The sequence below is a fragment of the Akebia trifoliata genome, chromosome 4 (assembly GCF_017979445.1).
Source record: "Akebia trifoliata isolate Shusen 1 chromosome 4, ASM1797944v1, whole genome shotgun sequence".
NCBI classification, from domain to species: Eukaryota; Viridiplantae; Streptophyta; class Magnoliopsida; order Ranunculales; family Lardizabalaceae; genus Akebia; species Akebia trifoliata.
Genome location: NC_141378.1, coordinates 44,880,327 through 44,894,500, shown reverse-complemented (window position 1 = coordinate 44,894,500; position 14,174 = coordinate 44,880,327). Strand labels below are relative to the sequence as shown.

At 37.6% G+C, this 14,174-nt stretch overlaps 1 protein-coding gene across 1 annotated transcript in view; it reads right to left on the bottom strand.

The window, feature by feature from the left end:
* The window catches only part of LOC147405221 (uncharacterized), a 39,637-nt gene that overhangs the window by 2,754 nt on the left and 22,709 nt on the right, over positions 1 to 14,174 (bottom strand). Inside the window, 8 exon segments of the mRNA XM_086441445.1 lie at positions 920 to 1,198; positions 1,730 to 2,161; positions 3,066 to 3,428; positions 4,543 to 4,833; positions 4,940 to 5,200; positions 6,316 to 7,611; positions 8,204 to 8,633; positions 8,815 to 9,227. Of these exon segments, the coding sequence (XP_086297571.1) occupies positions 920 to 1,198; positions 1,730 to 2,161; positions 3,066 to 3,428; positions 4,543 to 4,833; positions 4,940 to 5,200; positions 6,316 to 7,611; positions 8,204 to 8,633; positions 8,815 to 9,227 (3,765 nt within the window).

Here is a 14,174-nt window from a genome sequence, read left to right as displayed (position 1 = left end):
AGCTGTTTTTTCGTGAGGATGATCTCTATGATGAGGAGATCATCCTCACCAAAAATCAGCCTATTCCGAAACTTCTAACCCCATCAAAAGTGGTTTAAAAAAATCGGACGGTCCACAGTTCTTCAACTTGTAAACTAGGGTCAGAAGTTTCGGAATGAGCTGATTTTTGGTGAGGATGATCTCTTCACCATAGAGATCATTCTCACAAAAAATCAGCCCATTCGAAAACTTCTAACCCCTATTTCGAAAAATGTTTGGCACAATGTTTGCCACTCTTTAGGGCCTCCAAATGCTTCCCTATATATATGTATGTATTTCATATATTAAATGGAAAATAATATTAAATAAAATTATAAATTTAGAGAAAGAGAGATTTGATCCAGTCAACTTCGTCGTCTTCGTTATTTTAGTTTTTAATTTTTTTTTCTTACTGTGAGTGGCTGAGTTCTTGAGTTCGAGTGAAACATCAAAACCCTTTTTTTCTTCACTTTATATGAAGAAGTAACTTTATTTTATTACAAGAAACCCCATATTCATTAGAATATATTTATTTCAGCATAAACAAATTTATTATTAAAAAAATCCTTTCATGGCAAAGTTGCATGAAAACTGTAAAGGGAAACTCGCATCTTAAAAAATGGTGAAGCTTCACGATTTTTACAAAAGTTGCCAATGTTATAAATAAAAAAAGCAATGATTAAATCGGCAAATGAGAAAATCACAATTTTTTCAACAACAAAAAAAAAAAAAACCCAGCAATTTTTTCAATAGGCACCCTGGTGAGATCCACCATCAGTCAGTCCCCAACAATGCATGCACACCATGAGAACCACTAGTACTGGTTTACCAGGGTTGAAACCCTAGATTTCCTCATAAACATTCAATGGAATAAGAGTTATAGAAGGTAAGATTTTGTCACCTGGGAATAAACAGGAATAATTATTGGTGAGTGGACACATAGGTGGCGACGCCTTGATTCCTTGTGCTTATCTAACATTCTGTTTATCACACGGAAAAGTTGCAATACACGTTCATCACTTCTAGCACTGGGGATCACAGATGTCTGAACAATAAAATGGCGTTGAGATCCATCAGAGCCTATAAGAGTCAAGCGGTGGAAACTGCTTCCATGCCGTCGCACATTTTGAACATCAGCTCCAATTCTGTCCAGCTTTACCGTATGATCAGGTGCAACTTCCTGAAAGCAATTTGAATGAAAAGTCGGTAAGGATTGCAAAGTGAATGTCAATGTTCCGGAGAAAAGGCACTGTACTTCATGGTCAAGTTCAGCACAACCTTCAAAGTAAAGGGACAAAAAAACCTCCAATTATATTTTTTTTAGAGCTGCTATTGGCACCCCAAATTTTACTTATTACACCGCAATTAAAGATTAAAACACACTCTTCAAACATTACAAAGGTTTGGCTCAAATTATAATGTCAACATTATATAACACTAGCTCAATCTAACAACAAAAAAAAAAAAAAAAAAACCGAGCGCTTCTATTGGCACCCCAACTTTTACTTATTCTCAACCATTCACTTATTTTCTTCGTTTTTACTTGGAGTGCGGTAAGTAAAAGTTGGGGTGCCAATAATAGATCTCATAGTTTTTTTTTTTTTTTCAACTATGTTTTTATGTACAATATTAACATATATCAAAAGTTCATAATTTGTTTTCTAGTTGAGTCAAGTCAACCAAGACTCAGCTGACTTCCTATTTAGCTTACCTGGTCAGTGAAATACTGGCCGGGAACTTCCACATCAACAAAATGAAAGTCACGAAGAACCATGCTTTCTTCTTCCAGCTTTAAGACGGAAGGAAACCTATCTTCAACATTGGTCTGAAGAATATTTTTCCAATGCTTCAAGCGCTCCGTCAATTCAGAAAGTGTGCCTGGGAAAGTAGCTGCGCTCTCTGGATCAAGATCATGCTCAAAGTCATGCTTGTACTCTCTTACAAAGTCAACGTATTTGTTCAGAGCATCTGCCGAAAAGCAAGCCCGGCAAACGCTAGATAGTTCCTTCTTCATAGGTTGAGGAACCTCTGCTGTAGTGGCGGTTGAATATTTGTAACAGCGGTGGAGCAAAGTATTAACCACTGCTAGAAGCCTCTCCTCAGGAAGAGTGACAAATCTTGAACCTATTTCTGAGAGAAGCATCTGCAAATCGATGGATATGTCTATAATATATTCAAACTGAAGCATTAAGGAATCAAATAGTTCTGAATCATTCTCATACAAAAGAAGACACAGTTCTGAATAAATGCAAAGACACGTGGACAAGTACATGGGGTGTCCATTAACAAAGGCAATTAGGGAAAACAGCCCTTCTTTTACTTTCTTGAGGTTGGTACGTCCTAGGGCTTAAAATAGGTTGAGTTCGGCCCGGATATGAATATATCCACATCCAAATCTGAGTTTTTTATTCGGATCCAAATCCGACTTGGATCCTATTAGTTAAAACCATATCCAGAACATTTTTTCACTAGGACCCAACCAATTTATTTGATTTGGGTTGAGTAATTTCGGACCATTCAACTTTTTTTTCCTAATTGCTATACTATTCATTTTACTATTACAATTTATAATTCTTTTCCTTTATAAGAATTCATGTTATATTAAAGTAGTAGAAAAAAGATATTTTGAAAACATAAAAATATAATTTTCAAAGTAATACATCATTCGGATCTAGGCGGATATAGCGATGGATCCATATCTGACCCGGATCCGAATGAGATCAAGGGATAGTAACCCACATTCAACGCATTTTTTATTCAGGTCTACTCCAAGGACCAAACCTCCAAATTTAGATTTGGATTCGGATCACAAGCTTTCAGATAAAATCTGGCCCATTTTATGCCCTAGTATGTCCAAGTGAGGAACCTGTTGCGAAGAATTTTTTCAATTTAGGAGTACAAGTGCAAAGGTCCAAAAAAAAAACATGGAAACTTAAAACTCCCATTTTTGGGGGGCATGATTGATTTCCTCTACAGAATTAGAGAGCATAAAAAGAAAACAACACAACTGAGAAAAATAAAAATGACCTTGTTATATTGATTCTCACCTCAAGCTCACTAGCCAAATTAGTGTGTTTGCTCCTTAGAGCTTCCAGTATATCTTTGGCAGCATCAAATGCCCTAGCAGAAGAAGTGACCAATTCAAGCGCACCATTACGCTTAAATGTGCTTCGACTACCTTCATTAATGGTGGTAGAATTTTGTTGTAAAGGTTGGCCATGCCCAGCGTGCACACTGCCTTCCATAGCAGTGGACCTTTCAGGTTCTTGTCTGTGAGAATTTCCACCATAATGATTCTGTAAACTTTGTTGCATTTGTTGCGGAGTCATTCCTACATCCCTTCCAAGTTCAGATTTATTGGCAACATCACGACATTCCAGTAAATATGTGCGTAACCAGTAATACAGAGCCTGCAATTTTTAAACAAGTCACCAAGTTGGAATACAGGTTTAAAATGGCAAGGGAAAACTTTGGAAAAAAAGAGAAATATATATATAATAAAACACAACAGTAGGACTCACTTTACTACAAAACATTTTGTGGGGGACAAATCTCCCACCAAGTTACAATTTTGTGGGGCCCACTTTTATTACCTTTACTCTTCATCCCCTATAACTTTATTATATTTCGTCTTTTAACCCACTTTATAGTTTTTCATCTTTTACCCCCTTAACCTCTAAATTTTTAATAATACCCCTCCAACTTTATATATATGCATATGGGTTAGGTTCAGGAGACAAAGCGTTTTGTCCTATATGGGCTAAAAATTTCAGAATGGCCTGAGTTTTTGTGAGGATGAGTTGTATGGTGAGGAAATCATCCTCACAAAAAATCAACTCATTCTAAAATTTCTAACCCTAGTTTATAAGTTGAAGAATTGTGGATCATTAATTTTTTACCATTAATTTCTAACCTCTTTTCATGGGGTTAGAAGTTTCGGAATGAGCTGATTTTTTTTGTGAGGATGATCTACTCACCATAGAGATCATCCACACAAAAAATCAGCCCATTCCAAAACTTTTTTATCCATATAAGACAAAACTTTGTTTAAAACGTTGTCTACAATTTTGTCTACCGAAGACTACCCAATTATTTGACAAATCACTCCATGTTTTCAATATATTTTTAATAAAAAATAAACACTTGAGTATCTATGCATGAAAAGATGTTTCCACACATAATTATATATTTTATGATGAAAGCAAGTCTAACTATCAATGTATCTTTTGAGCAAAATAACATACTATCGAAAAAAAAAAAATTAAATCATAATATCAAGATTTTATAAAAATGGGATTCTTATTATTTTTATTTCTTTTGAAAAAATGTGTTTAAAACGTAAAAATGAGTTTTTTTCTTAAGTCGAATTTTTTTAATTGTTTTAATCATTAAGACATATAGAACACATTTTATACGAGACTTTTTTTAAAAAACGGAGTTTTTGTTACTATGCTATTATGACGAATGGAACTTGATATAAAATTTAAAGTCAACGTGATTTCCTCGAGGGGAAATAGTCCGCACCTGTGGATAGACAGTGGCAATTTTCAATAGAACAAGTTTGCAATGAGGAGCCTCTGTCCTTTGCAAGGAAAGCAATAGCTGTGGGACCCATGAAAGCCAAATCCAATGTGGTATCTCGTCCAAGTACTTATCAAATGCTCTTCCAACAGGTTTGTTAGCAGTATCAAAGCTGAGAAGGTAAAGAATGCGTCCTAGATGGCTTCTAGAATTCGGAACACCATATTTTATTCCCTGAAGAAAGCAACTTACAGCATATTCTAACCAAGTTTCTTCATGGGTTTCTTTATAACTCTGATAATAAATTAGTAGCAGATTAGAAGTCAGTTTAAGTTATTAATGCAGCAAAAATATAAAAAAAGAACAAAAATGATGAAAAAAAAGTATAAAAAAAGAATACCAAGTCACAATAATTTCCCCAGCTTATCCATCCTTTCGGCAACTGTTTAAAGAGGCTGATGGCATTGGAATATGAAATATTAGCATTTTCACTATCACTTAGCTTTAATAGGAAATCCCCCTTGAGACAAAAAATTTCTGCTCTATGCTTCACAGGAAAGTAGTCTAGATTAGTACTATTGATTAAATTAAGACCACTGGTAAGCTCCCCTTTCATTTCCAGATAAGCCTTTGCTTGTTCTCTTATTTTGATGAAGGCCTCCTGAAAGCAATTAATAGAAGTCCAATTATTATGAAAAACAGGACAAGTAAACAGAGCTGTTTGTCCTATAAAAATTCATATAGAAGGGGCAGCTCTCCTCTATACCCCCACTGCTGTGGCACAAGGCTGGGCATAGAGAAGAAGTTGGGGTTCAGGAATAATTTGGCAATAAAAAGATTCAGAAAAAGTCGGCAAAAATTGATGAAGTCGGGAAACATCGGATAAGTTAAAATTTAAAAATATTTTTTTAAGCATAAAAAATGTAAATATATATATATATATATATATATGGTCAGGTTCGGCAGCCAACGTTAGGGAGCCAGCACAGAACCAATGATTTGTCCTATATGGCTTAAAAGTTTCGGATTGAGCTGATTTTTTGTGAGAATGATCTCTATGATGAGGAGACCATCCTCACAAAAAATCACCTCAATCCAAATCTTTAATCCCATCAAAAGTGATTAGAATTGTGGACCGTCAAATTTTTACCAATAATTTGTAAACCACTTTTGATGGATTTAGAAGTTTTAGATTGAGCTGATTTTTTGTGAGAATAATCTCCTCACCCTAGAGATCATCCTCACAAAAAATCAGCTTAATCTGAAACTTTTAAGCCATATAGGACAAAATTGGCTCCCTAATGTTGGCGATATATATAAATGATAAAATAACACTTAAATATACTTTAAAAAAAGCCTCTGATTTTTTCAAAAATGTCAATTAAATTATGATTAATCGTGATTTTTGAAAATCAAAGCTTTTTTCAAAAACTTCATGATTATTTGAAAAAATCATGATTTAATCGCGATTTTTCGAAAAATCGCATATTTTTGTCACTATGAATCCGGGTACTTTTGAACCACCACTCAATGTGTTCCAAAAAGGATATATCCTAGAGGAAGAGCAATCCAATCAGATGAGCCTAACCACCCCATTTATGATACTTTTTTCTGGGATGATTGACATATTTCTTCAAACTGTCCAACAGAACACTAGATTAGATAGTTAGGATCATCTGATGGCATAGGAATTGTTTTCCCAGCAGAAGCAATGACGATTACTCCTTCCCATCTTCCTGTTTCAGCATGAGAATTCTTTTTCAGAGTTTGTGATACCTGCACTTCCATGGTTGAGTGACCATACATCTTTTCAAGTATTGTCACGCAAACATTGTTAAGGCCCTGCTTACGGGCAATGTGAGCCAACTTATTTACGTTCCATGCTTTGTCACGATAACCGAGGTGATGAAGTTGTGGGTTTGTGGTGCCAAAATCCTTGAATGCCTCTACAACAGCATTATACATCTCATTCCTCCATTGAAGCAAATCAAACCAAACAGACATATTATCCCATTCATTTGGAGTTCTTAGTCGCCAAGTCTCAAGTATATCCTTGAGCTCCATATATCCTCCACCATGGACACCCACAGATGAATTTCCGGAAAGCTGTTTGTTTCCATTGAAAATGTCCACTATAATTTTAGCGGATTCTTGAACTTCAACCATCTGTTGAAATTGCTGCAAAAGAGGTATTCGGGACTGAAAGGACAGTTCGGGCAATTGCCACCACTGTTCCAAAGCAAGATCAACACTTTTCCCCACTATATTTTCAGCATCAACACCACCACTTGAGCTTTTATCATGAAGAGCAAAAAAGGCTTGGATTAAACGAAGCTTCGGAGTTTCTTCTACTTGGGCTTTTGGAATTACATTATCCTTCATATATGCCCAATCCGGAACCTTCCAAAGACAATCAAGTAGTGTTTCATAATTCTCGATATCCTTGCCAAAGTCTGCCAACGCATCCCACTGACCAAGTTGACTAGCACAATTAAGCCATTGTTCTTCCCAAAGACACATTTCAGGTTTTGGGACTGTGTTGTTGTAAGTGCCTTGTGTTGCTTTAATCATGGCGTGATAAAAGAGGCTTTGAGCACGCTGCCAGTAACCATGCTGAACTAGTGAAAGCCCAATCTTAGTTTCGGCAGTAATTGACCTTTTTTTCCACAACCCACACCTCATATCTTCCTCGTTCAGTAATCGATAAAGCTCGGTAAGAGATTCAGAACACTTTGCATCATTCGTGAACACTTGACTTTCTAGCAAAGCCAATGAGATATGCCAGGCATTGAAAGTCTTTCCGAGATATTTGATGAGTTCACTGGGCATCCGAAGCTGAGGTTGGCTCAAGTGAAGGCCTTCTAGGAGTGCTTGCACAACATTTGGTCTGCTAGTTTGCTGCTTTTTGTGGTAATCTTTTGACAAAAGAGCTATCATCGGCCTAGCTAGTGCAATCTGTTCTTCCGTCTGTAAGGTAAGCCAAACAATTGGAAATAACAGTACCCACAAGTGGTATGCTACATTTGCATCTATATGAGCAAGTTCTCTCAGAGGAATAATAAGATCAGACACCTATAAAAATAAAAATAAAAATCAGTCCCAAGATGTAATCAGCCTTGTATATCCTAATAGACCAAATTCCTGCCATTATTTCATTAGACCAACTAGCCTTGGTAAGATTTCAACTGTTACTAAGGTCATTGACCACACCATGTGGCATCCAAAAACATGATCCAATGCAACAGGGTTGTAGAGGACAAAATTCTATGAATTTTGAAAAGAAATTATTTTTCACTGTTGAATTTTAATTTTCAATTTGGGAGTACCATCGAAGTTTGGTAGCAGTCCATTTTCAAAATTTTGGATCAAGCCAAAAGAAAAAAAAAATAGCTTCTGGTTTTTTTTTTCTGAGTTTTTCATGAAATCTAGAGGGCTGTGGTGTTGGATTGCCAATGTGGTAATCCATTTGAGCTCAAGGACCCTTAGTAAGAGTTAAAATCTTACTAAGTTAAAAAGGAAAGTTTTGTATTATTTCATTGGTAAACCATCCGTTGATTTCCTCATCCAAAATATCAGTGAGCAGAACGTCAAGGACCAAAGCAAATACAAACTTAGCCCTTAAAAATACAACTCGGGATAAGAAGTCAAGAACAAATACACCAACCTGAAGTTTGCTCATTTCATTCAGAAAATGTGAATGATGAAATAAAAGGCTACCAAATGATGGAAGACCTCCTTCTGAATCCTCTGGAGCATCACTAACACGCTGCGGAAACCCAGAATGATCTGCAAGAGATGCTGGTGCCACAAGTGGTGGTACCCGAGCAGAGTTTGGAGCGAGTGTGATAGGTTCATTCTCGACCAAGATCGCCAAAATGAGATCGAGTCCTTGTTTAAGCCAGAAGACATCACCTAGAGCTTCCCAATCCTGAATTTGGATGATAAATTGCAGCCTTGTAAATAACGTTTTCCCTAGAGAATCATGATAGAGTGAAAAGAATTTATGCCTAATCTCAGGATCCTTTGCCCTTAAACCATGCATGAATTGTCTTTCCACCTTTTGAAATACTTCTTGTCGCATTGAGAGGGAATATCTGTAAGGAAACCAAATCATTAAACTCATATCTTGATCAAAGGACATTATGTTGCCAAAGAACTCAAAATAGAGAGATTCCATTGCTACACCAAATTTTGCAAACACCACTCCAATTCATATGTAGGCATTAGCAAAAGTTGGGGTGGCAATAGAATATCTCCTCAAAATATATAGCTTACTTGTTTGAATCAGCACAAACTCCATAAAGAAGTTGAAGGTATTTTTTGTCCCATTCTTCTAGAGCATTTACAGAAAAGTTTTGCTTATCGACCTGTGAAAGCTTTTGAAGATAAGAAACTGCTTCCTTCTGTGAGAGAACAGCATTGGACATGTTGGAAGTAGTAGGCCTACTGAAGTCAACTTCAATCCAACCCTTTATAACATCGAGTATGCAAAGAATCACATTGGCATCTGTACCCTTCTCTGAGAGTAATGTGTTCAGTATTTGGCTTATAGATCGTTTGGATTCAGGAACAAGCATAACCTTTTCACTAATAAGTTCCAAGGCAGATTTCAAATTAGAGGTTATTGACCCGATGTCAGTAACAGAATGTGTAGAACTTAGTGTAGAATCTGGATCTGTTCTTTGAGCCTGGAATTGAGGATCAATTTTAATGCAACTCAGTAAAATGAAATGAACACTAGACATACAATTAAAAAATCCTACAGTTAAATAGAGATATTAGAAAACTATTGTTTTTACAAGGTAGTTAATCTAAACGTATATACAGTAACAATAGATGGATCACAGACACATATCAATAGTATAACATAATAGCTGAGAACTGACAGAGAATAAATTTAGATTTATACCGATATTGATGGTGGGTATGACACACCATATTATATAAAACGGAGATTCATTGTCACAAAGGCCGGACTAGACAAAGTTGTTCTTCCAAACAGTTGCAACAACAAGAAAGGAGAAAACCTTCTTTAAAAATCACACAAGAAAAACAATACTTGTAATTCTTTTTTATACAACAAAAATTTTATAAGGAGGACAAGAAGTCCTCAAAGAGAAACAGGACAAAGAAGCAAAGAACAAACATGAGAAGAAAAAACAAGCAAACCCTGCCTCCAACCGGAGCAAGAACACCCTCTACAAACAAGCTCCCACCTAAACAAGAAATCCTCAAACCCAAGAGCCTGAACTCCTGAAATTGCTTACAACAATAAAACAAAAGCCCAAAATATTAGAGAAGATCTCCTGAAAAGAATTCTCCTTTCCTTCAAAAATTCACCCATTTCTTTCTTTCCACAGATCCCAACAAATAGCTGAGGGAATGAAGTTCCTTGGAATCCTTTCCTTGCCAACAAAGTTAGTGGATCTCCAACAATCTAGAAGACACTTGACCGCATGAGGGGTGCACCAAGAAAAATTAAACAAAGAAAGTAAGGAAGACCAAACTTGATGAGCCCCAAAATGGAGGAGAAGGTGACGTACGGATTCACCATTAGATTTACAAAGAGAGTAAATTTCCACAATCACAAAACCCCTCGTTCTGAGAAGATTTATGGTGAGGAGCTTATTCAAAGCTGCAAGCCATAAGAAAAAATGCTACTTTTGAAGGAATAACAGACAACCAAATCGAGACAACTGGAAAACGAAGCTTGACCATATCAAGAAGAGAATAAAAAGATTTGCAGTGAAAAAATCCCTTGGAGTTCCCCACCCAAGACCAACTATACTCCAACTGAGTGGGCGAGCCCACCGAGGGGACTAAGCAAGGATGTCACTGTTGGAATTTCTCAATCGTTTAAATTTCTTCTAAATATGAGATCCCAAGACACCTCCTGGCCCCTTTTAGACAAGAAAACATAAAGGGAAGGGAAACTAACTTGAAGAGGGGAATCACTGCACCACCAATCTTCCCAAAAACAAACTGTCACCAGGACCCACGTCAAACTTAATAAACTTTTGGAACAATGTGTCAACCTTCTAGATTCCTTTCAAAGCCCCGCAACCAAACTTATTACTTAAAACACTGCTCCAACCTCTTGGGTCTTTGCCATATTTGGCTTTGATTGACATCCTCTAAAGACTATCTTTCTCAACGCCAAACCTCTATGGCCACTTTTCTAACAACACCTGATTAGTTTGCCTCAACCTTCTGATTCCTAGACCACCTTTTCTTTTAGGTCTACACACAAATTTCCAATTAACCAAATGGAATTTTCGATTACCGGTATTATCGTTCCAAAGAAAGTCTCTCATAAATTTTTCCAACTGGTCTTTGACCTTTTTTGGAACTTTGAACAATGATACTCAAGAGGGTACTTTTAATCAAAGTCAATTTTCCAACCTTAGCTAAGTATCTTGCTTTCCACAAACCCAACCTTTTTTTAATCTTTCAATGACTTGATCCCAACTTCTGATCGACCTATAAGTTGCCCCCAAAGAAAGACCCAAATAGGAAGAAGGCAGTACACCCACCTAACAACCTAAAACCTTGGCCCACCCTTAAATGTCCTCAACTTGACCAATCCCAAAAATCATGCTCTTTCCAAAGAACTGGCAAACCAGAGGCAACTTCAAACAAGTTAAGAAGACCACTAAGGAGACATACCTGGTTGGGAGATGCATCCAAGAAAACCAGAGTGTCATCTGCAAACTAAAGGTGAGAGAAAATTGGGCCATCCTCCGCCACTCTAAAACCCCACAAAGCTCTTTAACTCTTGGCTATAGAAAACATTCTCCCTAAAGCTTCAACCACTATACCAAACAAGAAGGGGATAAAGATCTCCCTAGTGCAACCTTCTAGAGCTTTTAAGCAATTCGTTGCATTTTCCAATCACTACCACTAAAAAAGAAGCCAACGAAGTGCATTTATGGATCCAAGAAATCCACTTACCCCCAAACTGTACAAAAAGAAATCCCAACTGACATGATCAAAAGCTTTTTCAATATCCACCTTGTAGACAAGACCTGGAACCCCCTCTTTTAGTTTAGAATTAATGCACACATTCGCAATCAACACCTCATCCAAGATTTGCCTACCCATGATAAAAGCTACTTGTTCAGGAGCTAAGATTTGGGGGATTGGCCCCTTTAATCTTGTGACTAAAACCTTAGAGAAAATCTTGTACATTGAACTCACCAAACTAATGGGTCTGAAGTCTTTGAGTTCTTCGGCCCTTCTTTCTTAAGAATCAAGGTGAGGAAAGTGTTATTCGAGGAGTGATCAAGGAAACACTAGTAAAAAATTCATGAAAGGCTAACATCGGATCTTCCTTAATGATGTCCCAACCAAACTTGTAAAAATCCATCGAGAAACTGTCAATCCCAGGAGCTTTTTCTCCACTCAAATTCCTTATGGCTTGAAACACTTCTTCCTCCCCGAACGGTCTCTCAAGCCAATCTCTTATCTTAGGAGAGATACAATCAAAAGCAAAATCCTCTAACAATGGTCTATCTTTACTAACCTTCGAATACAAGACATACAAGACTCCACTATAGCTATTCTGATTTCTTCCTCCCCCTCAATCATTTCCCCTTCTAACTGGATTTTGGCAATAAAATTTGTTCTCCTGTGAGAGTTAGTCACCTGATTAAAGAACTTTGTGTTGTTATCTCCTCCTTCAATCATCTAACCTTAGCTCCTGCTTACAACTAATTTCTTCCAAAAGAGAAACTTTCAGAAATTCCCTAAGATTAACTCTCTTTACCCTCTCCTCAACAAACAAGAAGCCTTCCTCTTCCTCCTTTTTGACCAATATTTCTACTCTCTAGGATCCCTAGCCTTTTCAAATCAATTTATTGAACACTTTTTTGTCCCAACCTTTCAATTTTTCCTTAAGAATCTTAAGCTTCAATTTAAAGCTTGTTAAATTTTGTGTTATCCGCCTTCGCTCCCGAGTATCACGGGCTCACGTATCGTGCCCCAGTTCGACCTGTGACCCTCTTATATGCATAGTTGCGCCTTTCCCATCCAATCGGACTTTTGGGGTAAATGGTTTTCAACAATGGTATCAAAGTGCTAGGTTCATAGAGGTCACGGGTTCGAGTCTCCTCAAGAGAATTTTTCACCCTTATAGGTGAGGAGGGGTATTGAGTGTTATATTATCCGCCTCTGCTTACGGGTGTCACATGCTCACGTATCGTGCCCTAGTTCTACTTGTGACCGTCTTATATTTATAGTTGCGCCTTCCCCATCAAATCGGTCTTTTGGGATAAATGGTTGTCAATATGGTATCAGAGAGCTAGGTTCGTATAGGTCATGGGTTCAAGTCTCCTCGTGGGAATTTTTCACCCTTATGAGTGAGAAGGAGTGTTGAGTGTTGTGTTCTCTGCATCCATTCCTGGGTATCACGTGCTCACGTATCGTGCGCAATTGGACCCATGAACCTCTTATATTCATAGTTGCGCCTTCCCCATCAAATCGGTCTTTTGGGGTAAATGGTTGTCTGCAAAGTTAGCACTTGGTCTCCCACTCACAAAAAACAAACTCCACCAATCCCCCACCCAACAAACTACAAAAACCTTCAGACTTGAGCCACATATTTTCAAATCGAAAAAGGGTCCTACTCAAATCTAAACCGCCTTCCAAGACAATAGGAGTGTGATCAAAAAAGGGATTGGGGATTGTGTACTGGATAATGGAGCCGAATAACTCTTTCCAAGAAGAGTAATCAAGAATTTGTCCAGACTCGATAAGGTTGGAGAAGCTTTGATTATTTGACCAAGTGAATCTTTCACCCCCAAGCAGTGAATCCAAAAGATCATTCCTCGAGACAAAATTATCAAAATTCTTCATTCTGAACGAAACAATCACCCCTCCACACTTCTCATGTAAAAATATGATCATGTTAAAATCTCCGCCAGCACACCATAGTTTGTCAAACCAACCTATCTCTTCCAACTCAATCCAAAATTGATCCCTTTCCCAGCTTCTCGTAGGGCAATATAGCCCGGTAAAGACCCAAGAAAGATCGCTTCCCAAGCATGAGCACAAAACTAAAATAGAAAAGGCCCCAACCAAACTATCAGTCACAAAAACCACCTGAGCATCCCATAAAACTAAAACTCCCCCCGAGGCCCCAATAGACGGAAAAGCGATCCACTTGAAGAAGTTACCCACCCAAATATCCGAGATTAAGAATTTGGAAACTACCTCCAGCTTAGATTCTTGCAACACCACCAAATGAGCACAATGGAAGCGAATAATCTCTTTCACTGACGCCCTTTTTCCTAGCCTCGCCTAATCCCCTAACATTCCAAGAGAGAATTCTAGTAATCATTAACATCAATTGAGGCCCTAACTTTCCTCCTCGAACTCCAAACTTTAAAGGGAAGGACGTGATATCCCTAATCAAACTCTCAGCTTCTTTTGCTAGACTTTTACCTTACCTTGACTTCCTTGAAGTCCCTTCCTCCTTTTCTTCCTGATGGACTTGCTCTGAACAACCAACAAGAGGATTCCTCAAGTCACCCAAAAGGACACAATCAATAGCAGTTGTGCTCTCTCCAGAGGGGCTAGAAAGGTTCCCCACTCCCACCTCAAAAACTTCATTGACTCAAATCACCCAAAAAGATACT